The following is a 27512-nucleotide window of genomic DNA, read 5'->3' as shown; positions in this document are numbered from 1 at the left end:
CATGGGTTTCACCTCCGTCACTCGGTCGCATAGTTGCCAATGTTGTCAATATTCTACAGACTCCGCAAGCATATATGATGCTCAAAAGTAGAACGTGTTCTCTAAATTACATTATAGGGCCTCGGGACTACAATGACATTGCTAAAGTAGGCACATATTTAGTAGGAAACAACTTTGCTGTTATCATCGTGTTGTCAAATGTACTTTAGACAGATGGCAATGTTGTCTGGCATTAGCTAGCACATTTCTCAATGAAAACCATGAATATAGGCCTAAATAGAATACTTGATATATGACTTATAAGTTCTTAGATCAACTCTCCAGTAGGAGGTGCTGCCCAGCCTATAGTTTTTTTCTGATAGTGGATATAATGTTCAAGATCTGACATTGTTTAAAATGTACCCTCAAAACAACATGTTGAAAATTGGTTACCATGATGACATAACCCTGTGGTTGAAATTTCACCCTCAAAACAACAGTTTAAATGCATGACGTTTTGCAAATCCAACGTATTTCCCATGTCACAATACATTAACAAATGAAGTTGAAACAACGTTGATTCAACCAGTTTATGCCCAGTCCCTACTGGGCACAGACATAAATTCAACATCTATTCCACGTTGGTTCAACATCATTTTGTTAAAATGATGTGGAAACAACATTGATTCAACCAGTGTGTGCCCAGTCGGTGGGTTGTCCTCCTCTGCCGCTATTAGTTACTCTGAGTGACGTAGAGGTGGGCTGGCAAAATGCTAAGTGGTGCAGTTTAGAATGCTATCAGTACAAGCAAATCATCACAAGTCAACGAGACTCCAGATAGCGCGCTATTAGTACACCCACGACTTTCGGATGTATTCCAATGCAAATATCTTGGCGGAGCTGTCGTACAATTGTGCAGATGTGCGATAGCATGCAAGCGTGTTTAGTCGTCTCTCTTCCAACGTATTATCTTCATTCAATAAGTTGACAGATAGTGCAGTCAAACTCTGTCGTTCTTTGAATGACTTGTCCTGCAGTCGTTAGGTACATCCAGCACTTTGTCAGTCTTTTATCAGTTCTCAAATCAGATCCATACTTGAGCTCAAGACCTGTCATCCTCAAAAGCGCGTCCCCCGGAACTCTGGAGTGGACAGATATTAGAGGGACATAACTTGTTATACACGCTCTATGTCATTTCTTATCTTTTGTCAAAAACAAGCGATACAATGGATTTCTCGTTCTGCCGCCTAATATGTCTTGTGATGGCAATCACTATGTTCAATCAAAGGTGAGTTGAGAAGTTTCATTTACTTACTTAAATATTTTACCTGAAGATTTCTTTGAATAGTAGTCTTTTACTTTTGCTGGTGTAGTCATTCATCTTCAATATATACTCATAAGTTAATACAATAATGAATGTGCCAGTGTTTATCTAAAGTTTGCACCACATTACAACCTACAGTTGCTACATTATATTCGGCTGTGATTTTATTTACATTTTGCAGCACCTAGCTACAGTTTACACTGTCGTCTATGTTGGCACAATCACTGTAGGTTCCTTGTAGGCATTGCTCTTGTTCACAAATCATATTGTGCAATTAAGTACTGTACAATAAATAACTCAGAGCAACTTTAACTTCACAAATCATGTTCATTTAGCATTATATGAGTTTGTCATAACTGAGTAATAAGTATATTATTGACATGATGACTAACTTTACTGTCCTAAAGATCAGACTCTTTGCATGATAATGTAATGCACATGGAGGTTTTTATGAGATGTAAGCAGCAACAACAAAAAACGATATTAGTTCCATACTGGGTCAGTGTCGGTATCCTGCTTAGGCTATTGTAATAACCCAAAGTTGATTTAAAGGGATATCAAATGTTTACTTCTGCATAACTGTTTTACTGATGAGGATGCTGTATCACAGACAGACTACATATCTATCATCATTTACATAAATGTTCCCAATGTTCCCAAGTACTTTTCTACTCAGAATCAAAGTAATGGGAATTTGCTCTTAGGAATTTTCAATGACTCTAAAAAGTTATCCCACACTTTTGAACTGAGTGTTTATTTTCCATTCTTGTTAACATGGTGTCCGTCCTCTCTGGTGACATGCCCCTTCATTCAATATCAGACTGCGAGACTTAAAGTTTGATGTCCCAGAGTGCTTTGAGACATGGTAAAATGAGTTGTAGAAATGAAATCTGTTTTTTTTATCAATGACATTTCATAAACATGTTTCTTTGATCAGTACTGGGATTACAGTAACAACTCTGCCAATATGAATGATTGCACAAATGGATATTTATGTAATGAACTTCCTGAGAATGACTGGTGTGTGTGTGTGCTCGCGCCCCCATGTGCTGCCGTGTGTGTGTGTGTGTGTGTGTGTGTGCAACAGGCAATATATTTTAGAATACATAACAATAAAATCATTAAAACTGAATTTTTCATTTCCTCAATGTACAACGTGCCACTTTTCGACCTTCAACTACTTCATGAGTCAATACTGTCAGAAACTATTTACAACCATAAACTCTCAGAAGTGTAATACTGTAAAACACCTGACTCCTGTCATGTAAATGACAGTTGTTACAAATGATTTACATGCCACAGAGGTATCAATCATGTGCTACAGTACAGACACACCTTAACATCAAACCTTCTGTGTTCCAGGGTAGATTCCAACAAGATTCTCGGGCTGAAAATCCCCAATATCGACCCCATTCTCAACGCCAACACCGTGTGCTTGACCCTGCCTGGACTGAACCACAGACAACTGGAGGTGTGCATGAGAAACCCCGACGTCACCGCCTCGGCCATCCAAGGGATCCAGATCGCCATCCATGAGTGCCAGCACCAGTTCAGAGGACACAGGTGGAACTGCTCCAGCCTGGAGACCAGGAACAAGATCCCGTACGATAGTGTGGTTTTCAAACGAGGTGAGTCACCTAACAGACAGTATGGGGTAGGGTCCCCTCCTGAGTTAAAAAAGGTGCTTCTGATTCTCACATCTGCATCCCAAGTGGCACCCTATTCCCTATAGTGCCCTACTTGTAAAACGTATTACCCTATAAAGGGAATAGGATACCATTTGGGACCTATCCCACACGTCCCCCTTTACTCATTCACTTTACACACAGCGTTTGTTGTTGGATTTCTGGCATTTGGTTATGGATGGGTATGTTTTGCCTGAGGCAAAAACAACCGTTTTTAAATGAGTTGATTCATCCGCTAAGAAATGCTTACTTTGAATGAATATTTCGTTACATAGTTGCATTATATGAAACATATTTTCTTGTACTACGTCAACAAACATACAGCGAAACGACAGATATGAAGCTATTAAGCTAATGCAAGTTTTTGTTTAGAAGCTTTTATGAGTGGGTTTTGCACATGCAGCATATTATGCATGCCCTATCTAATTGTTTGTTTGGATATCTAATTCTACTACAGGAAACATATCCTCTTTACCTCAAACATGTATCTGCTTGTTGATTTATTCTGACATACTTTATGGGGCCATATTTCTACGTTAGTCTGAATTAAAACTAGGCTACAAAGCCAGTTAGACACATAAAGTGAGCCTTCTCGAGGCCTGGCTAATGCTTTTACTCTCTGCCAGTGCAAGTGCTGTGAATTTGCTCTCAGCACTTTCCCAACTCTCAGTGGTAATACATAAACCTGTTTAGTTGGTTTCTGTAACACAAAGTGACAGTTTTCTTTAATCTTTAATTCATTTTCCCACTTCCTCAGCCATCAGTTCAGCCGGGCGTGCCTCTCACTTTAAATTATTTGTTAGATTGATTTGTTCCAGGTCTCTCGCCTCAGCCTGCTAGGGAGGAAATCTAAAACAGCATTTTCATGTCTGTGTCTCTGGGCTGCATCTAAGTGCCGTCCTCCGTCCCCCATGGAATCATGGGGAGTTGGAGAGGCGGAAAAACGACTGTGTGTGTGTGTGTGTACGTGCGTGTGCATGAGTGAGTGAATAGGGGATGATCAATGGAACGTCATCGACTATATCTTATCTATCCTCTATACCCTTGGGATGCTTTTCTTTAAGGCTTTTCTTTACAAGTCCCAATATGCATTGAACTGGGGTCATGGCCAGTTTAGGATTTGTTCAAACTTCGGCACTTTTTTTTGTCTCCAAATGTAATTTCTAATTGATACTGTATACCTATACATATTTAATAATAACAGTTACAATTGGGAGTTTTTAAATTATAAAAATGTCATCAATCGAATTCTGTCTCGATCATGTCTACTTTTTGTCATCAAAAAGTAAGAAAATCATTGTTACAAATATCACAAGTTGAAATAACACAGGATAAGTAACACTGAGCATCTCTACAATAGTGACAAATTGGGCTGTTTGTAGTAATACCGTTTTTCCTCAAACTGTAAGCAGTTGAAACAATCCCAAATCGTAATCCCCACCCGTTTCAGTAAAAAGCTGAGGGTTGGAGCTGGAGAAATGAAACCACTCTCAAATTCATAGGCAGGGCTACGGATGCAAGGACTTACCATTCATGATATCACACTTATAGTTTTAACCATGTTTTAATATAGTGTTTATTCACATCTACGACAGTTGAACTAAGGTCATGAGGCATTAATAAGTCATATTCAAGAATCAATTAGTAAATTTCATTAATTTATAAGCCTAAAAATGGATGTAGCAACTGCAGATTTCCCCTTTAATGTCTTGAGTATGTTCTACACATGTTTCTTTTACAGCACTTTGTTTTGTCTTCTGTAAGTGATTCTGAGAAGGGCTGGTTTTACAGGAACTCGGGGAGGCATGGTTACAGGCTATTAGCTCTGATCACCACTAAGGAGAGTACAGTATAGACAGACACCTGTGGTGAATATGCTCTGTATGTTACCCTGTAACCCTTGAAATGGGCAGTACTGGACAGAGAAACTCTAGGTCTATTAAGTTGCTGTAACAATGTTAGGATTCTGCACGAACAACACGAGGAAGGTCCTCAAAATCGCCTTACACATGTGAAGCCTTCTCTCAAAGATGTGTAGAATAATATGTATTTATGTGGGCGTATTTACAGTATGTACTGGCAAGTGTTGCAAAATTCTGGTAACTTTCCCAATATTTCCAGGTTTTCCAGAAATCCATGTTGGAAGATTCCCGGAATCAGAAAGCAATAAGCAGGAAATCCGAAATCCTTTAACCAGGATTTCTGAAAAAAAGAATAATTTTTAAACACTCGTACTGGTAACTTTCTGCTATTTCTTTTTGTTCTGCCTTGCTGCGTCACCCATAACATGCATGGCATGACAGAGCAGCCCATACTGGCCTGATTAGGGCTGAGACGCCGTGCGGCTGCTGTGTGTGATTTGGCAGGCAGATCAAACGGTTTCCAACAGTAGCCAGGTTAATTGTAAACATGCTGGAGAGCTCAATAAAGGGAGAGCTTTAAAGGGGATTAACAATACAGTGCTCACATCTGCTGCACCACCACCGGCCACTTCCAGCCCTGTTAATGATCACTGTCAGATCCTTATGTTGAAAGGATGGTGGGGGTTTGTTCACTCTCAGCCCCTGGGCCTGGAGACATGCAAGTGTTTGGGCTTAATTGCTATTGTCCCAGATGTTTCTGCCTCTGTTGTGCTGTGAGGAAGGGTGGGGGTTTATACGGGTACTGCAGTGTATCTCAAAAACCCATCAGGGCTCCTTGGACTTCTGTATAGCTCCACAGATAGTCATCTACTGCACTGTACTGTATGTGCAGTAGGAATCAAAAGGACTATAACAGGATAGTAACTCTGTTGTTAATCTTTTCTTTCTCTTCATCTCTTGCAGGTTTCCGAGAGAGCGCGTTCGCATACGCCATCGCGTCAGCGGGCGTGGTCCACGCCGTGTCCAATGCCTGCTCCATGGGGAAGCTGAAGGCGTGCGGCTGCGACGAGAAGCGGAGAGGCGACGAGGAGGCTTTCCGCATCAAACTGAACCGGTTGCAGCTGGAGGCCATCCACCGGGGGAAGGGCATGGTGCACGGAGTCATGGAGCACTTCCCTGCAGACCTGCCCGGGCCTCAGGACTCCTGGGAGTGGGGAGGCTGTAGCCCCGACGTGGACTTTGGGGAGAAGTTCTCCAGGGACTTCCTGGACTCGCGCGAGACATACAAGGACATCCATGCCAGGATGAGGCTCCACAACAACAGAGTTGGCAGGCAGGTGAGAGGAGGCGTTTCAGCTACTGACGAGGGCTGTTTGGGGGTGGTGGGTGGTAGGGGCTATGATAAAAAGTAGTGCACTTTATAGGAAATAGATTGTCATTTGGGATGTATTCTTAAATCATTGAGGAGTTTGAATGGAAAAGATGTTGTGGGGTAATATTTGATATGTATGCATATTATATATACAGTTGAAGTCGGAAGTATATACACCTTAGCCAAATACATTTAAACTCAGTTTTTCACAATTCCTGACATTTAATCCTCGTGAAAATTTCGTCTTAGGTCAGTTAGGATCCCCACTTTATTTTAAGAATGTAAAATGTCAGAAAAATAGTAGAGAGAATGATTTATTTCAGCTTTTATTTCTTTCATCACATTCGCAGTGCGACAGAAGTTTACATACACTCAATTAGAATTTGGTAGCATTGCCTTTAAATTGTTTAACTTGGGTCAAATGTTTTGGGTAGCCTTCCAGAAGCTTCCCACAATAAGTTGGGTGAATTTTTGCCTATTCCCCCTGACAGAGCTGGTGTAACTGAGTCCGGTTTGTAGGCCTCCTTGCTCGCACACGCTTTTTCAGTTCTGCCCACAAATTGTCTATAGGATTGAGGTCAGGGCTTTGTGATGGCCACTCCAATACCTTGACTTTGTTGTCCTTAAGCCATTTTGCCACAACATTGGAAGTATGCTTGGGGTCGTTGTCCATTTGGATGACCCATTTGCGACCAAGCTTTAACTTCCTGACTGATGTCTTGACATGTTGCATCAATATAACCACATAATTTTCCTGCCTCATGATGCCATCTATTTTGTGAAGGGCACCAGTCCCTCCTGCAGCAAAGCACCCCCACAACATGATGCTGCCACCACCGTGCTTCATGGTTGGGATGGTGTTCTTCGGTTTGCAAGACTCCCCCTTTTTCCTCCAAACATAACGATGGTCATTATGGCCAAACAGTTCTATTTTTGTTTCATCAAACCAGAAGACATTTCTCCAAAAAGTACAATCTTTGTCCCCATGTGCAGTTGCAAACCGTAGTTTGGCTTTTAATTGGCGGTTTTGGAGCAGTGGCTTCTTCCTTGCTGAGCGGCCTTTCAGGTTATGTCGATATAGATACTTTTGTACCTGTTTCCTCCAGCATCTTCACAAGGTCCTTTGCTGTTGTTCTGGGATTGATTTGCACTTTTCATACCAAAGTACTTTCATCTCTGGGAGACAGAAAGTGTCTCCTTCCTGAGTGGTTTGATGGCTGCTTGGTCCCATGGTGTTTATATTTGCGTACTATTTTTTGTACAGATGAACGTGGTACCTTCAGGCATTTTGAAATTGCTCCCAAGGATGAACCAGACTTGTGGAGTTCAAAAATTTTGGCTGATTTCTTTTGATTTTCCCATGATGTCAAGCAAAGAGGCAATGAGTTTGAAGGTAGGCCTTGAAATACATCAACAGGTACACCTCCAATTGACTCCAATGATGGCAATTAGCCTATCAGAAGCTTCTAAAGCCATGATGTCATTTTCTGGAATTTTCCAAGCTGCTAAAAGGCACAGTTAACTTTGTGTATGTAAACTTCTGACCCACTGGAATTGTGATACAGTGAATTTTAAGTTAAATAATCTGTCTGCAAACAATTGTTGGAAAAATGACTTGTGTCATGCACAAAGTAGATGTCCTAACAGACTTGCCAAAACTATAGTTTGTTAATTAATAACAGGACATTTTTGGAGTGGTTGAAAAATTAGTTTTAATGACTCCAACCTAAGTGTATGTAAACTTCCGACTTCAACTGTACTTCACATGCGACCCGTGATAAGACTATGCACTTTGTATGTTAACAAGCCTACTGTTTATCTGACTCCATAAAAATTATTCAGCAATATGCAAGAGACTATAGTTGAGTTACAGGAATAAAGCATCACGAAAAAAATAAGAATTGTCTATCAAAGGCAAATAGATGTAATTACATTGTAAAATGAATGAAGGCATTAGCTTAAGCATTAACAAGCATTACAAGACATTATCCTAGGCATGATCAGAGAGGGAGAGAGAGAGAGAGAGAAGTCAGCCTGAAAGGCCATGCCCCAAGAGTCCCAGAGGTGGAGAGAGAAAGAGAGAGTGTATCTCACCAGCTCAGGTCAAGAACAAAGAAGGGAAAGCTAAGACCCTTTTATAAGCATCTGACTTCAAAATCTGAGTTGTTGACTAATAGCATTACTGTTAAGTTAACGTCCAACCAGACGTCAGACCTACAGAATGTCAGGACAACAGAACCTCTGTTTCCCAGAGGTGTGACAGAGTGGGGGTTGGTGAGATAATGCAGCTTTCCTAAGACAACACAGAGGAAACCTTGCATACTGTTGATAAGAGTCACTTCAGGGGCTGGCCCGCCCTACAAAGACACATTACCATGAAAGCAGGTAAAGAATGAGATGATTATGACTTGAATCCTAACAGTCACGTCATTTTGAGACACAGTGTCTGATTTTATTGGCCCAGAAGTCAGTAGTTGACCTATCAATACAGATTACTCACTGATTTCTCCACATGATTCAATTGCCTTGCGAGTGTGGTCTCTTTGAGTCAGGCCTCCAATCCCACTTTATTCTTAGTAATGTTTGTAATCTGGCTGTTACAATAACACCCAAGGACGCAGCTGCGTATTATGTTCGAAAGTGCTCATAGTCGTAGTATGGTTTTGAAGATATCTATAAAAGGAAATTATTCACTGATGACGTGAAATAAATATCATAGCTGACATTTATTGGCAAACAGATGTAATTACATTGTAAAATGAATGAATTGTCGTCACCACACCTCAACTTCATGCATACATACATTTTCCTGTCATTCTTACGTTTCAAAGCAAGATGCCCCCTTATGCTTGTTGTGGATGTCTTTGACATAACTCCTGTTCAAGCGATTTGGATCTTGCAATTTATGAATGCTTTATTTAATCAACGTTCTACTACGGGCTTTCCCTGTGTAGCATGTGGCTAATAAAGAAGCTTGGTTATGATGGCCATATAGCATTGGTCTGGAATGCGAACAGTTTCCCTCAAAAAATTGGTTATACTTAACGCTAGTTTTCTTTGATTGATGTTGTGATACCATATGTGATCAATTGGAATAATATAAATGTGTTATTCCATGGGGATTTTCCCAGCCAATGGAGTTGATTTCATGGACAGATGCTTGGTGTTGACAATGGTATTATTGCTCTGGTGTAGGACAAAGTGGATGATTTGTGTCAGATTTGTGTTGCTCCAGAGATGACCAGAAGTAGCAGTATCAGGGAATTGGGTTATGGGTTAGTTCAGTATGTTTTATGAAAGAAACAAAGAAGAGAAAGTGCCCATACCTTGAAGAGTATATATATTTTTTAATATACAACAATTACTACCACTCCTACTCCTACTCCTCCTTCTACACTATTAAAACTACGACTACTACTACTACTACTACTACTACTACTACTACTACTACTACTACTACTCCTCCTCCTCCTCCTCCTCCTCCTCCTCCTCCTCCTCCTCCTCCTCCTCCTCCTCCTCCTCCTCCTCCTCCTATTCCTATTCCTCCCACTACACTATTACAAAAACAACTACTACTACTACTGCTACTACTACGCCTACTGCTAATACTGCCACTACTACTACTAATAATAATAATTATTATACTACTACTACTACTACTACTACAACTACAACTACAACTACAACTACAACTAATACTACTACTAATACTACTACTACTCCTCCTATTCCTATTCCTCCCACTACACTATTACAAAAACAACTACTACTACTACTGCTACTACTACGCCTACTACTAATACTGCCACTACTACTACTAATAATAATAATTATTATTATTATAATACCACCTTTACTACTACTACTACTACTACTACTCCTCCTCCTACTCCTACTACACTATTACAACAACAGCTACTACTACAATTACTACTAATACTACTACTGCTACTACTACTACTACTACAACTAAAACTACTACTACTACTACTACTGCTACTACTACCACTACTACAACTAAAACTACTACTACTACTACTCCAACTCCTACTCCAGCTACTACAATATTACAGCAACAACTACTACTACTACTACTACTACTACTATTAATACTAATACTACCACTACTACTACTACTACTACTACTACGCCTATTCCTACTCCTCCTACTACACTATTACAACAACTACTACTACTACTACTACTGATACTACTACTACTACGCCTCCTTATACACTATTACAACAACAACTACAGCTACTACAAGTACAACTACTAATACTTCTACTACTACTAATACTAATACTCCTACTCCTTTTACACTATTACAACAATAAAAACTACTACTACTACTACTACTACTACTGCTACTACTACCACTACTACAACTAAAACTACTACTACTACTACTCCTCCTCCAACTCCTACTCCAGCTACTACAATATTACAGCAACAACTACTACTACTACTACTACTATTAATACTAATACTACCACTACTACTACTACTACTACTACTATGCCTATTCCTACTCCTCCTACTACACTATTACAACAACAACAACTACTACTACTACTGATACTACTACTACTACGCCTCCTTATACACTATTACAACAACAACTACAGCTACTACAAGTACAACTACTAATACTTCTACTACTACTAATACTAATACTCCTACTCCTTTTACACTATTACAACAATAAAAACTACTACTACTACAGCTTCTACTACTACTAATACTACTTCTACTACTGCTACTACTACTACAACTCCTTATACCCTATTACAACAACAACAACAACTACTACTACAACTACTACTACTACTACTACTACTACTACAACTACTACTACTCCTTCTACACTATTACAACAACAACAACTAATACTACTACTCCTACTCCTTCTACACTATTACAACAACAACAACAACTACTACTACTACTACTACTACTACTACTACTCCTACACTATTACAACAACAACTACTGCTTCTACTAATACTACTACTACTAATAATAATAATAATACTAATTCTACCACTACTACTACCACTACTACTACTACTACTACTACTACTACTACTACTACTACTCCTTCTACACCATTACAACAAAAACTACAACTACTACTACTACTCCTACTCATACTCCTTTTACACTATTACAACAACTACTACTACTACTACTACTACTACCACTACTCCTTCTACACACTATTACAACAACAATAACTACTACTACTACTACTACTACTACACTATTGCAACAACTACTACTACTATTACAGCTGCTACTACTACTACTACTACTACTACTACTCCTTCTACACTATTACAACAACAACAACTACTACTACTACTACTACTACTCCTACTACTTCTACACTATTGCAACAACAACTACTACTACTATTACAGCTACTGCTACTACTACTACTTCTACTACTACTACTACAACTACTATACTATTACAACAACAACAATAACAACTACTACTACAACTGCTACTACTACTACTACTACTACTACTACTACTACTCCTTCTACACTATTACAACAACAACAACTACTACTACTACTACTGCTGCAGCTACTAGTACTACTACTACTACTACTACTACTATTACTACAACTACTAATACTAGTAATATTACTACTTCTACTACCTATTGCTACTATTGATGCACTGGACACTGATATTTAAATGACAGCAATAAGTTCTGTATGCTCCCAGGCAGCACTGTTGCCATAAACAAAAGGAGTAGTAAATTGCTCATTGTTCTACGCTTCCTCCTCAGTAATTCGGTCTTGAATCTTTCCATCAGTTACTTCTGGTTTCCTTGATTATTCAGACAAAACACACTTGTGGAGTTACTTAGCGAAGCAGGGAGAGAAAGATAGATAGAGAGCCTCAGATGATAGTAATGCTTCTCATGTGCAGCATGATAAAGCCATGCTCGGCCCTACACAGTGACCCATGAGTTTGTCCATAGCATAGCATAAATCCCTTTATATATAAAACCCTTTGGTTTTAGGAGGCTGCAGTGTTTTGACACAAATCTATCAACATAGGGAAGATAGAAAGGCATAGCTAGCTACTGACTTTTGATATATTCGACACTCAGGGTGAAATGTTGCAGGGAAGATTTCATAGTTTGGGCACATTGAAGCTCTGCTTTTGCCAGGAGGCCTATTTGGCAACAGTAGCTGATTGTGTTAGAAACATTACCTGCTGCTACTGGGAAATGCTCTGAAACTGTCAAAACCGCTTTTTGGAGACAGCTTCTTGGATCACAAGGAGAGCCAAGAAAACCGGCACTATTAACATACATGAGTTTGAAACAAAAACTTCCATTACAAGTAGATTCACAAGAGCGTCTCCAAAAAGTTGCACTGTGTCATTTAAAGGAGCTGTATCTTCAAATGTATTTCTGTAAAGCTCTATTACATCTAGTTGGAATTGAGTTTATTGTGAACCGTGTCAATGAACTCAAGTGTAGAGTATCTGAGCTGTGTTTTGACACAGATTTGACCAGCGTTGAATGCTGCAGAGTCTGTGCATCTGCTAGTCGTCTCTCAGATCAGGTTGCACAATGCTCTGGGCGTGTGGAGTGCAGTTTTCTTAGCACACCTCAAAATATCAATGCTTTAATGAGTTCTACACTGGGAGAAGAAAACAATTGAAGGTGTAAATGTTATATACTGAAGTAGTGTACAGAGACATCAGAGGTACAGTATGACTCAGGGAGTGGTGCATCGTTAGATAAATGCAGCCAGGGCAGTGCCTTGATTTCTTCAAACAGAGCAGAAAGCCCCCCAAATCAAAACAAAAACACTGACAGGTGAGGTCTCAAATAATACCTCATACCCTCTACCACCTCCCCCAACACCTCCCCTAAAAAAATGGTGTATACATGTCGCCTCATGCCCACCCTCTGGTTCTCACGACGTTCAGTCTTGTTAAAAGCTCTAATTAGTGGCTGCTGGCTGTTTGGAAACAGATGTTTAAACCCAGCAAAAGATTTTAGACATCAAACAGGGCGGAAAGTAAAGAGATTCGCCCTTCCTTCCCCACAAATACAGATTTCAGAGACGTTTATCAGGGGAGAAAAGTTTTAAAAATATATATAATTAAAAGCACATCCTTCTCATTCTGACTAATTTCTCTTTTCTTAATTTTAAACAAACGTTTAGCAAAATTTACTTCGCAGCAGCAGGTGCGTAACTTGCGGGGTAAGGGGGATCGTGACCCCCACCAATATTAGTAAAAGTAAAGAGATTCGCCCTTCCTTCCCCACAAATACAGATTTCAGAGACGTTTATCAGGGGAGAAAAGTTTTAAAAATATATATAATTAAAAGCACATCCTTCTCATTCTGACTAATTTCTCTTTTCTTAATTTTAAACAAACGTTTAGCAAAATTTACTTCGCAGCAGCAGGTGCGTAACTTGCGGGGTAAGGGGGATCGTGACCCCCACCAATATTAGTAACAAGTCAATTTACCCCCCCCCCCCCCCCCCCCCCCCCGATAATATACCATGATGAGTTTAATTGATTGGAAAACACTTCCCTACTATAAAGCGCCAGGCAGCTACTGGATTTATGTTGCTCTGCACAACAGTGACTCAGTTCCTCGTTTTATGATTGGATCCCCCCCATTGCCAAATACCATTTTGGTTGGTCCCCATAGGCAGCTGGCCGGTTCAGGGAAAAAGAGTTGAGTACTGCTTGTAAGAAAAATAGAAATTTGCAATTTCTCCTAATTTCCCTTTTCATCGGTCTGCATTGTATTTCTTTGGTCTGCAGTAACAGCTCAGCATCGCACACTCCCCTCTCACTCTTTCTCTTTGTGGTGTTTGCGCTCCAATGTATGAATGTTTAGAAAGTTTAAATTGAGTAAAAGTTCATGAACATTTCATAAATGTATTCCTATGTTGTTGTGTAACTAGCGAATTATTGGTTATGACATCATTTTGTGTAAAAATTGTTTTATACCGAGTGATGCAATGTTAGGTTGGCTATTTTAGCTAGGATAACGTTAGCTAGCTAGTTAAGCTAGTACCAAAGCTAGCACCACAGTATCTGGATCTTTCCCTTTTCAACTGTAGTCAGTGTTCACTCTAGTGAAAAAATAGCTAGTGCCCTTAATGGAGGTGCCAATGCCAAAGAAGAGAAAAGTGCAGGACATACGATTTTTGAGGGAAGTGCAGAGGACTGTAAGTAAATTAATGAATGGCTACATAGCTAGCTAGCTAGCTACTGTACCATTAATAATAGACTGGTACTATGTAGTCAGCTAGCTAGCTATACCTATTGCCAGACAGTAAATAAATAATTTAGCTAATAAAAGCAGAATCTAATTCATGTAAATAAGCTAACCCCATCATTGTTAAGGCTAGCTATTTTTGTATGTGATAATGGTATTTGGTCATATGATTATAGCAGGGTTCAAAGACAGGCAATAGAGAGAGTGAGAGAAGGAGAGCACCACCCATGTTGAGGCAGGGAGAGGACGAACAGGTCATCAGATGAGAATTTGAGTTATAAGGCATTATCAGTTCAACTCCTCATCTTTGCTGATTGTAGCCCAATTACTATAACAAAACAGTTGTTCCTTTTATTCTGAATTAATTTGGTTGTCATGGCAGGGGTCAGAGACAGTCAGTAGAGAGAGTGAGAGCACAGCCCATGTTGAGGCACAGGAAGAGAATGAACAGGTGATCAGGTGAATTTTGAATTTGAGTTATAAGGCAGTCTGGTAAAGCACATTGCACAGCAATTTACATTGCACACAGATTGGAACATTCGGTTCAACTCCTCATCTATTCTGAATGTATCCCAAGTGATATAACAAATGCTGTTGCCTGCATTCTGATTTCATTTAGTTGTCATTTGGTTGTGAAGACGTGGCTGTGCTCAACAATGACACAAAGCAGACTGAACCATGTTGTCGTGTGTCATATCCACCAGGAAAAGCTGGATACCAAAGATAGGAAAACAATATGCCAGAATTGAATTTCTGGAAGTGACAAGCTAAAACAGGTATTTGGCGTATTTAAGTTAATTGAGACTGAAGATCTGACCCGTGGTGAAGGGTACACAAATAGAATAATGGGTTTTGACATTTAAATGTAGTTAAAAAAAGAAGGGGTGTGGTGGTGATTTTCTGAACCGTGAAGAGTAACAACACAGTTTAAAGTAAAATAGAAACATATTGGCGTTTCAGTTGTGATTGGGGTATATTGACCAAATTATCAGGACATTTTTGGATGTATTCTACCTTCAAAATTCAAACAATAATTTCACAACTATATATATATAGATATATATATAAAATAATCTCCCGGGGTGAGTTGCCCCCAGACCCCCCTAGAGGGAAACCCTATTGACCCTGAACCTGACCCCTACCCCCCAATATCCAACACAAAGTTACGCCCTTGCACAGCAGTATGTTTGTGTATAATGATGTCATGATTGATCGGAACATAGTTTTGAGGTTCCCGCTGCATGATTAAATGTTTACAGTGGCTGTCGACAACATGGAGACATTTGCAATGGTAGTAGATTCCTTTCAACAATATTTTCATTGGAATCACTCAATTGGAACTGCACACCCACCACAAATGCTGACATCATTTCACATAGCATGTCTGTATTCACAGCTACGAGTACGAGCAACGTGCTAAGATCGTAGACGGACACATTTACATGTAAATGCAGGTAATTTCATGACAACACAAACTGAGCCTTTCTTCATACCTTCGGGATAGCTTGTTTGAGCGGCTGGTGCTGTGGGTGACAATTATCTTTCTGCTTTTATGTTGTATATTTAGATTAATGATGCTCTTTTTTCTCCTCTCTCTCTCTCTAATATGTAGCAGAGCTTATTACACATTGACTGTGTGCATTGTGACTTTTTGGTCTGGCCTTTGTAAATCCTTAATGGTTGCCTGTTGGATCTCCATTAGAGGCATGCAGCATCATCTGAGGAGAGGGAGCATTCCATTGGCCTCCAGAACAAATGTTTAAAGCACAGCAGGTGGAAACTGTTATGGGTAAAGTTTTACTAGGAAGGCCAAATTGGATCGGTGAATGTTGTGTACAATTAACAGAGAGTAATCCTGCACATGATTGGTGTGTAGTGGAAGGTTCTCATTTGGTCTCCTTATTGCTTTGAGATTAAAGGATTGTTTAGTGTCAATTGTTGCGTGTCTCCATCTTAACCGTTCTTTGATGACTTGTGTTTGATTTCAGCATCAGTGATGCTGAAACTTAATACGATGTGGGTTTGTTTATATTCTTTGAAATCGTGGCTTCACATCCCTTTATGGTTGCGGTTACATGTCTTTGAATGGAACGACATAAAGCAGTGTGCGATATAACTTCATAAAAATGGCTGTTTACGATTCCAGGACAGATATATTTAGCACAAATATCTTAGTAGTTGTAGCTAACTTCATAATTTAATGTCATATTTGCTAAACATTGAGTCATTATCGTACTGTTAATCCCATTGAAGACAGACAACATACCAGCAACAATTCACAAGTAAGACAGTCAACAGAAGACATTTAGGTCATAACATTTTAATAGACTATTAAATCCCATTTTTAATGACACAATAAGGATGACAGGAATAAGGGGATTAAGAATGATGACAATATTAAACAGACACAGCATTTGATAAAGGAAGGAGCAAGGCTTGTGTCACAAATGGTACTCTATTCCCTATAAAGTGCACTACTTTTGACCAGGGTCCTGCACTGTATTTGGGACAGAGACATAGTGAAGCATTTGAGTGCTCTGTAGACTATGTAATACCTAGTATTGCCTGTGGTCCTACTCTGCTACCAATATGTCTTATTTGATCTTCGTCTGAGGCTGGTTTATAGAGGAGTCTGTCTCACTCTTCCCCAATTAAAACAGCCCAGATGTGTGTTTCTAACGGTGGTCTGACAATGAATTTGGGGGCAAATACTTCAAAGTACATGTTTTTTTCTTTGCATAACTAAAGTGTTAGTTTATAAGACCTACATATGTAACACACACTTTTCAGTGAGACAGACAGTCAAAGGCCTGAGATAGACGCCTTTGGAGGATATGACCATGTGTAGTTGGACGTTAATGTTTCCTCATATAAGAGGGCATTCAAATCAAGGCGATACACTAGGATATTTTTTTTATTTGGCTGTCCCCATGGGAGAACCCTTTGAAGAACCCTTTTGGGTTCCAGGTAGAACCTAATGTGGAAAGGATTCGACATGAAACGAAAAAGAGGTTCTACCTGGAACCCAGAATGGTTTCTTCAAAGGGTTCTCCCATGGGGACAGCCAAAGAATCGTTATATATTTTTTTCCTAAGATGATACAGTTGTAATAGAGGTAGCAGCCTTTGGTATTGCTATACTGTATGTATTGTTTGTTTATATCATCTGACAGTGATTACCATGTATAATATAGTATCTGTTGTAAACATGATGGATTATTGTGTGAATATAATTTAGAGCAGGGGTCCCCAATTAAATTCAGCCTTGGGACGATTTTTCCTTGAGCGGAGTCGGAGGGGCGGAACATTGTTATAAATCATTTGTACACCGCAAATTGACAGCAAGAATCCCAAACAGATACAGTTCCTTCACAAAATATTCTTACCCCTTGACTTTCTCCACATTTTGTTGTGTTACATATATGAATTAAAATGGATTTCATTGTCATTTTTTTGTCAACGATCTACACAGAATACTCATAAAATAATGTCAAAGTTGAAGAAAAAGTAAAACATTTATTAAAACAAATAATGAAAAATAAAACACAAATATATCTTGAATAGATAAGTATTCAACTCCTGAGTCAATACTGTACATGTTAGAATCACCTTTGGCAGCGATTACAGCTGTGAGTCTTTCTGTGTAAGTCGCTAAGAGCTTTCCACATCTGGATGGTGCAACACTTGCACATGATTATTTTCTAAATTCTTCAAGCTATGTCAAATTGATTGTCGATCTTTGCCGGCAGATCTTTTCAGGTTTTGTCGTTGATTGTCAAGCAGATTTAAGTCAAAACTGTAACTCGGCCACTCAGGAACATTTACTGTCTTCTTGGCAAGCCACTCTAGTGTAGATTTGGACTTTTAGGTTATTTTCCTGCTGGATGGTGACTTCATCTCCCAGTGTCTGGTGAAAAGCAACTGAACTAGGTTTTCCTCTAGGATTTTGCCTCTGTACCTCCATTCTGTAAATGTTTTTATTCTGAAAAACTCCCCAGTCCTTAATAATTACAAGCATACCCATAACATGATGCAGCCACCACCATGCTTGAAAATATGGAGAGTAGTAATGCGTTGTATTGGATTTGCCCCAAACATAATACTTTGTATTCAGGACAAAAAAGTAAACATTTTTACCATATTTTTTGCAGTGCTACTTGAGTGTCTTGTTGCAAACATGTTTTGGAATATTTGTATTCTTTATAGGCTTCCTTCTATATATTCTGTAAATTATGCTAGTATTGTGGAATAACTACAATGTTGTTGATCCATCCTCAGTTTTCTCCTATCACAGCCATTAAACTCTGTAACTGTTAAAGTCACCATTGGCCTCATGATGAAATCCTTGAGCGGTTTCCTTCCTCTCTGGCAATTGATTTAGGAAGGACACCTGTAGCTTTGTAGCGACTGGGTGTATTGTTACACCATCCAAAGTGTAAGTAATAACTTCACCATGCTCAAAGGGAATTTCAATGTCTGCTTTTTTTACTCAACTACCAATAGGTGCACTTCTTTGCGAGGCATTGGAAGACATCCATGAGTCCATGCAACTTATTATTTGACTTGTTAAACCAATTTGCTTTTTCATTTTTAATTAATTTGTCCCCCAAAAATATTTATAATAATTCCACTTTGATATTATTGGGTATTGTGTGTAGGCCAGTGACCCCAAAAAATATACATTTTATCAATTTTAAATTCAGGCTCTAACACAACAACATTTGGAAAAAGTTTACTGTCTTTTATGTCCAATATGTTTTAATTAAATAAAATCACCTGCGTACCACCTATTGGGGAACCCTGCTATAGAGTGAGACCTGTACAAGACAGGCAGTGTTAGCAGTGAGCGTCAGTAATGAGACCAGTGTTAGGCTAGGTTGCATTCCAAATGGCATCCCTATACACTGTAGGCCAGCAATACTCAACTGGCGGACCGCGGTCCGTATCCGGACCCAGCACGGGTTCAATACGGACCGCGGGTACCCCCACAGGAATGCACAATTTATAGTCCAATATTTACACTCGTTTTGGGGAAGGGGGAGTCTGGTAGGAACAGTTGTGATGTGTAGCATGAATGTATATGTGTGTGTGTGTGTGTGTCACAGGAGGTTGGTGGCACTTTAATTAGGGAGGACAGGCTCGTGGTAATGACTGGAGTGGAATTAGTGGAGCGGTATCAAATACATAAAACACATGGTTTCCATGTGTTTGATGCCATTCCATTTGCTCCGTTCCAGAAATTATTTTGAGCCGTTCTCCCTTCAGCAGCCTCTACTGGTGCGTGTGTGTGTGGATGAGTGTATATCTGTGTGGGTGTGTGAGTGAGTGCATGTGTACTAAAGTGTGGAGGGTCAGTGCAGGTGGTCAGTCCAGTTCAAGTGTTCAGCACTGCGATGGCTTGTAGATAGAAACTGTCTCTGAGCCTGTGGAGAATTGCAGAAAATGTACTTTTAAACTGCAAAATGTTCTCTCCGCCCCATGACAAAATGTGTAGAATTGCAGGGAATGAGCTCTAAAATTGCAAAATGTTCTCTCTGCCAAAAAGAGGGGGTGGGAACAGTTTGAACAGTTTGGGGTCGCATGGGTCGCAAGGAGGGGGTTTGTTACTACGCCGATAAACGACAATATCCATCCGGACCTTTGCCACCTTGGAAATATTTGTGACCTCACTTTTTCAAATTGTACTTTAGTATACCTGCCATAGGCCATACGGCTTTGGTCAAAAGTAGCGCACTATATAGGGAGTAGGGCGCCATTTGGGACTTAGGAGTTGCTAATCAGTGGATGGCAGACACAGATATGAGCATCAGACAGTTCCTGTACTCTGATCTCTGTTCTCCCCTCCAGGCTTGTCTAGCCGCTGGTCCTATGAGTGAGATTCTAAAACACAGTCAGTCAGTTCCGTATCCAAAAGGGCTCTTTAAATCACTGTCAGCGTCTCTCGTCAGTCAGCACGTGAACTCAGCTCATGCTCCCAGGTGCGTGGTTGGACACGGCGTGGAGTAAAGGGAACAAGCTTGCTGATCTGATCATCATCACAGCACTCATGTCATGTCGGGCCACTTATGGCATGAGCAGGCAGGTCCCATTCCCAAAACTGTGAACAGCGCTGAGGTTTTATACCCGTTTTGGTTTCAGTTAACAAATCTTACTAGATAGACAGTTGATTGTGAGAATTCATTAAAAAAAACTACAGTAGGGATACAATTAGACCGGCCAGTTCAGTGTGTATCTAACGGGTTAAGTGGGTTACTGTTGTGTAATTACAGGGTGTGTATAAAGCCAGAAGGATGCAGTTCAGGGACGCAATGCGCTGATGTAAAAACAAAGCATTAAAGTATTTAGCCAGGTTTGTGATATTTGGTCTGAATGGGCTGTGATCAATAGTTGTTAGCTTTGGCCCCAGTGAGATCAGGTGTTGTTTCTCTTTCCGTATCATTCCTAATGGATGGTTCAAGTGGGTCAATTTATCACTCTCCAACTCTCATTCACACAGAATAGCACTTTCTCTCTATTCAATGGGAACACCTACAAGAGGCCCTGAAATGGAAACCCACAGCACACAAACCCATGCCTTAAAAAAATTCCTGCTTCTTCACAAAGTATATCTGCTTTGGCAACTGTTCAAAATGACCTTTAGTCTTAGAGTGGCTACGACCATGTCCTCGGCTCAAATCGTCAGAATGCTCTGTTTAATGGATCAGAACACAGCTGAATAATAAAGTGGGTTTCAACTCGTTTCTATCCAAAGGGAAAACACGTTTCGGGATCTCCTCGCTCTTCAGCAGATTCTATCTCAAAACAAAGACAGAGAAGCCAGCACATTAAATAGTCCAGTTTCACCCCAGCTCGTTTCAGCTGTGACTCACATACTGTACTAGTAGAAACGTAAATCCTCTGGCTTTCAGCAGACTAAACTTGTTTTCAATCGTCTTCATGTGTGTGTGTGTCCCAGGGCAGCTGGGTAGAGGCCTAGGAGAGAGTAGAATGTGTGAGTGCTGAAGGTGTGTGTTTGTGCTCGTGCTGTTGATAGGGGTGGGTGTAAGGAGCATCTGTCAGTGCTGAGGGTGGCCCCTTTTCCTGTTGGTAATTGGATCTAAAAGTTTATAACTCAGGCTGACAGATGAGTGCGTTGTTGAGAGAATGGGAGGTCTGGGAGTGTCGGAGGGACATCCTCAGTCGGGATGTGAACTTGACATTGTCATGAAAGAACGCTACTGCAGTACAGCTTCGGCGAGTCAGTTATTCCACGCAAAACTGCTCAATATTAGGCTAGTGCTACTCTACCTCCATATTTGTGATGCCTGTCATTTTTTTATGCCTAATTGGTTACTCAGCAATATGAAGCACACACACACCTCATTTTGGGAGAGGGGTCCAGGATCAAGTGGAAGGGAGTTCCACCACCTTAGAGTGAGAAATTGTGTAAATAAAGTTTATTTCTGTTGAACATTATTGCAGAACAGTCAAGCCAATTACTTTAGTGACAATTATAAGTCCTAAATGTTACCAGTTGTAGAATGAAAAAGGAGTCTAATCACAGTCTAGTTCACTTGCCTAATTTGATGAGTGAACATGTGTCCTACTACAGGATGGGATGCAGGAGGATGTTAACATGCAGTTCCCTGTTCCCCTCTGTGCAGGTGGTGATGAACCACATGAGACGGAAATGCAAATGTCACGGGACATCAGGAAGCTGCCAGCTGAAGACTTGCTGGCAAGTCACACCGGAGTTCAGGGTGGTAGGCTCGCTGCTCAAGGAGCGTTTCCACACAGCCACCCTCATCAAAGCCCACAACAGGAACACAGGCCAGCTGGAGCACGCCCACCACCCCACACACAGACAACTCAACGAGCTGGTCTACTTTGAGAAGTCCCCGGACTTCTGCGAGAGGGATCTGCGGTCCGACTCGGCCGGAACGCAAGGGAGGATCTGTAACAAGACGAGTCACGAAATGGACAACTGTGAAAGCCTCTGCTGCGGGCGAGGCCATAACATTTTACAGCAGACCCGCAGTGAACGATGCAATTGCAAGTTCCACTGGTGCTGTTACGTGGTCTGCGAAGAGTGTCGAATAACAGAGTGGGTCAGTGTCTGCAAATGAAGAAATGCAGAAATGTAATAATATACCTACCTTTTTTTTTAAACAGAGAAAGACTGCAATGCACCCCTTCCCTTTGCAATGGACTGCCATTTCCATTAGTAGAATGGATCGCACGAAAACAAGACTGGAATATAGCCAGTTCAAAGAGGTGTACAATCAATGTGTGCACAGCATGTGTCCAACCAACATAGTTCAGAGACTCTGGATCTGCACTGCCTTTCATCTCAGAAAGTGTTTTTAGGATAAATTAGATTAAAGATAGTGAAATACTTTGAATAATATTGATAACTGAGCACTCATTTATTTAAACAAGGCTTCCTCGAAAATGACAAATGGCGGATTTTGTTATCTCTAGACTAAAACAACTGCATGGGATTCCGGTAATTTAAGAAGAAGAAGACAAGCAGCAGTTGGGAAAAGCTAGAGATTGTTCCAGAATGTTACATCTACTCTTGCTATACGCAGAGCGACAGGTTAACCATGCCAACTCATTTCAAATGTTTTGTAATGTTTCAGGTTACAAAATGTGGCAATTCTAGATGTCACTCTGCAAAATGGCTACCGTGTCCCTCACAACAGTACATTTGTCCATACTGGTTAAAAAACAGGAAATGTGGACTAGAGTGTTGACTGTTGCAGGTGTTCTCTTGCATGGATGGAGCTGTGAAGACAGAGGATCAGAGGATCAAGCGATAGAGACATGAGTAGTTACAGTACACAGAATGGACATGAGAAACAGCCCGAGGGCAATGGTGGAGCTGATTCATGTCTGGAAGGCTGAAACAATGAAAAGACTGGGCCAGTTGGTTGGTCTATGTAAAATCGGGTCATCTATAGCCCTGCCTTCACACTACTAGTCAATGTTATAAAGCACTACCGTTATCTCATAGGTTTGACTCAATGGACAGTTAGAAATTGACTGGGTTGTGGTCCAAAATAGGGGAGGGGCGTTTTTCTATTGGGCACAGGGGTGGGTATAGTGCGTTTTTTCTCTGGTTTACATTCGCCCTTTTGCAGATTTTAATTTATGATTTCTTCCATCCTAGCCAAATGTCCTCATCTGCTTGTGCTTCCCCTATCAAGGTGTTTTGGTACTTCCCTTATGCACTACGCTTTTCCGCACGTTAATTATACCACAGGTCGATATAGTCTACCAGTCTAACTGTCTATACTGCTATCTATCCACCATTCATAGTGACAATAGTGGTAGGTGGATCGTTTGCAGGTTGACGTATATTGTCTTGTCCTGAAGGCAGAACTGAGTGATGTCCCGTTAGATTGGCCAGCTGCAAAGTCAAAATTGGCTATATTGTAAAAATGTATGAAAAATGCTTTTTGGTCTTAATTTTAGGTTAGAGTTAGAGTTAGTGTAGTTAAGGTTAGGGTTAAGTTTAGGGTTAGGTTTAAAATCAGATTTTATGACTTTGTGGCTGTGCTAGCTAGTGCAGAGCTAAGTCCAGAACAAGATTCATGACAGAAAATGTTAACCTGCGGATAGATTTATCCAGATCTGATATATGCTAAGTAGCAATCATACCACACATAACATCATTCAAATCAGCACCAATTTTCAATATAAGAGGAGATGCCAGGTGCATGAAAGAACAGTGAAGACATGAGACACGCAACTCTAAAAGCTCCCGCATTGATCTTGTTTAGGAACAATACAATTACCCTTCCTAGACTAGCCTACAACACCACAATCCAATGAATAATTGCATTATTGTTTTCAAGTGAGTACAAAATTCTACTCTAGGCTATAAACTGCAATGAAAATGTCATTTGAAAAATACCTATTATTTGAACATTTCATTCCATTAATTTCATTTGGATCAGTTCTCTCAAGTTGTCTTATAATATTGGAGCCACATATGCTCCCAGCAGGCCCAGTTATTCAGGAAAGCTTAAAAGGATACTTCGGGATAGACTTCCAGTCATTGTGCTAACGCTAGTTAGCATTGGCTCGCAAAACGACCTTTAACTTCCTTCAAACTGGACACAGAGACATACAAAATGGTATCCACGAGGTTCGTCTGACTCTGGGGAAGTATATAAAGAGCCTCATTGCCAAAATCCCAACGTGTCCCTTTAACACTGCTCTGCCTTCTCTCCGATCTGAGCGACTATTCCTCGCGCACCTAGAACCTAACGCTTCAATATAGCCTAAATATTTGTCATTTCACTGTTAAAATGTATTACCTTTTATGTGTGGCATAAACACAACCGGTCACAATGTTTTAATCTGGTTAGACTACTTCAAAAGCCTCCTTTAGGCTACTTGCGCACATTCGTCCAAAATATAATTCCAGCATCCAAACTGCAGATTGTGGTGTTAAAAACGCAAACCATGAAGTTGGTCTACTTTGTTTATTGGTTGTGGTGCATTGGTACAGAAACCTGTTGGTGAAAAACATGTTTTTATATATATAGAATTATAAATATAGCATCAACATCTTGAAAATTGGATTTCCCCCTAGCTGATGATTGTCTGCAGCCGGCTCTGATCGTAGTGTAGGTCTAATGGAACAGGCAGGGAGAGTTAGCTGTCCAAGGTGGTCGTCAAACCCTCAACATTCTGGCCCGTAGCCCTGCGTGGCACCGACTGCCACAAAAGCATGCAGAAGTGGCAAAGTCGATAGCCATGTTTTATAAACACAGATATTGTGATTTTGGTCATAAACACCATTTTTTGTTAATTCTGTGCGGGGGTGTACATTTTATTTTACAGTACAGGGGGAGGTTTGTGGGAAAATATTTCAAATGTTGCGGAGGGGGGCGATTTATTTTTCCTATGACACCTCAAGTTGGACCAGACCCCCACCCCCAGTACATTTCTAACTGTCCCCAATTAAGTTAGCTGTAAACCACCATTAAAGTTTGTACAGATGAATGGTTGATGTAAGTCCTTCCAAACCTAAAACTCAATGCAAATATATGGTTGTCTATACACTGTAAAAAAAAAAATATATATATATATTGTTGTTTCAACTAAATATTATTAAGTAGCTGGTACCACAGCTTTTCTTTGTGTGTTTACACACCTTTTCGGTTAAAGGGTTAACATTTTTAGTTGGGCCCAAACTTAGCTCCAACGTGAGAAAACCTAGGCAAAAATCCAGTCATGTTAAAATGATGTGTTTGCTTAAATTGTCTCATATGTTCATTCAACTAGAAATTATTATTTGGGCATCTTACCTAAAAAAAAACAGCTGTGGAACTATTTAAACAGACACAGTGTGTTTAACATACAATGTTTTCAACGTACATATTTGACAGACATGCTTACCTCGCGCATGTTCGTTTATAAAGTAATTCATATTCAACGTGTCCTCTGAACTCACAACCTCTTGGTTTACGGCATGCTAATCTTCCTGCTACGGCATCATGTCTGTGTCAACGACTGATTTCACCCGTACTGCTACACTTTGCACTTCAGAGTAAATCTCAGCTCTGTTAAAAGTACACTCAAGAAAAACTATTACATTTATCGTAGTGATTAAGGAGTAACATTAAAACAGAGTAATATGCTCCGCCAACGTCAGACAACAATACAGAAAAAAAGAAAAATCACTTAAATAAGTTAATCGAATCAACGATGAGAGAATAGTCAGATTAAGTGATAATTCACAAAGACATGGTGGTGTAGCAAGAGGATTGGAATGCCATCAACCAAGAGGTTGAGAGTTCAAATCCCAGGTGAATATATAATAATTCTGTAAATATACATGCACAATGTAATTATATGTTTCAAATATGTATGTTAAAATTACTGTCAGTTGCACAGACTTTTTTTTAGTTAAGATGCCTAAATAATGTCTAGTTGAATGAACATATAAGTTTTCTCAAGTTGGAGCTTAGTTTGGGCCATATATACATTTTCTGTTCAGGTAACACTTGGAATGAAAAGTTGAGTAAATGGAAAAAAGTCTGTGGAACCAGTTACTTAATAATAATTAGTTGAAACAACTAGATTTGTGGGTGTTTTTACAGTGTATCCTTGTTTGCTAATAGGTCCATTGTTTGCCTGTGCTGTGTGTTTTATTATGAAAATCGAATTTCTGCATAGAATATATCAAAATGCATTTTATCAAAGAACTTGTCAGTTAGGGTAATTTATTATGAGCAAATACATTGGGTCTGTGTTAAAAAAACACATAATATGTTACTGGTAAAATGTTAGATTATTTTGATGCAGATTAGTAGTTTGCACATTCATTTTGTTCTGGAGAATGTGTATTTTGGGGATATAACATAGCAATATGCGTTTTGTTATAAATTTATTATTTTTCATATTCGATGGTCCTGGTTATTTTCTAAGTTATTTTATTTTTGTGGATAACTTAATATTTGTAAAACAATATAGAACTAAAGTAAAAAATAATAAAAGGGACTTTAATGTGATGACAAATGAGAAGAGTACATTTGTTTAAAAAAATAAAGTGCAAAAAATGGATCTGGTCATGAGTCAGCAACTTTACTGTTGATGCACATCATCCCGACTCTTTTTCCCTCCATAGATGTTGTTGTTTGCGTGCAGCAGCAGATAACACCACTGTGGCATCCTGGCTCAGTGATGCATTCTCAGTTCCCTAGTGTAGGATGAAGTTACCAAGTCAAGTGTAAGAATGTGAGAGATATGCTTTCAAAGTAAATAGATGTGCACTATTAATGTGCAAAGTCATACAGACCTATTCGTATCTAAACACACAAGCTGAGAAAAAAGCTCTCCCTCTTTCCTGTCTTATAATAGTAGCTTGGCATCCAGTACTAGTTTGGTTAATTTTTGCCTTGGTAAGAGCTGCTTGCACTGTGAGAACATGTCGCGCCTCAAACCCTAGGTTGACATGTAGTTTTTGCAATCCGCACAGAGATATCCCCAGGCCTTCTTCAGTCGACAGTGAGCTTCATCAGCAG

At 39.8% G+C, this 27512-nt stretch overlaps 1 protein-coding gene across 1 annotated transcript; it reads left to right on the top strand.

Annotated features, from left to right (window-relative positions):
• The first annotated feature begins 808 nt into the window (after window positions 1-808).
• On the top strand, window positions 809-27051 carry LOC139546951 (protein Wnt-10a-like). The gene is made up of 4 exons (XM_071355942.1): window positions 809-1267; window positions 2666-2931; window positions 5814-6187; window positions 22137-27051. The coding sequence occupies exons 1-4, from the start codon at window positions 1206-1208 to the stop codon at window positions 22596-22598; spliced, it is 1164 nt and encodes a 387-aa protein (XP_071212043.1). The 5' UTR covers window positions 809-1205; the 3' UTR covers window positions 22599-27051.
• The last annotated feature ends 461 nt before the right edge of the window (window positions 27052-27512 follow it).

The sequence above is a fragment of the Salvelinus alpinus genome, chromosome 20, assembly GCF_045679555.1.
Source record: "Salvelinus alpinus chromosome 20, SLU_Salpinus.1, whole genome shotgun sequence".
In the NCBI taxonomy this organism is placed as follows: domain Eukaryota; kingdom Metazoa; phylum Chordata; class Actinopteri; order Salmoniformes; family Salmonidae; genus Salvelinus; species Salvelinus alpinus.
This window is presented reverse-complemented; position numbering and strand designations above follow the sequence as displayed.

Excerpts from the sequence above, each read along its gene's own strand:
- LOC139546951 (XM_071355942.1), top strand. The coding sequence starts at position 1,206 with ATGGATTTCTCGTTCTGCCGCCTAATATGTCTTGTGATGGCAATCACT. Across the intron at positions 2,932-5,813 it reads TAGTGTGGTTTTCAAACGAG|GTTTCCGAGAGAGCGCGTTC; the intron begins GTGAGTCACCTA and ends CATCTCTTGCAG. Across the intron at positions 6,188-22,136 it reads ACAACAGAGTTGGCAGGCAG|GTGGTGATGAACCACATGAG; the intron begins GTGAGAGGAGGC and ends CCCTCTGTGCAG.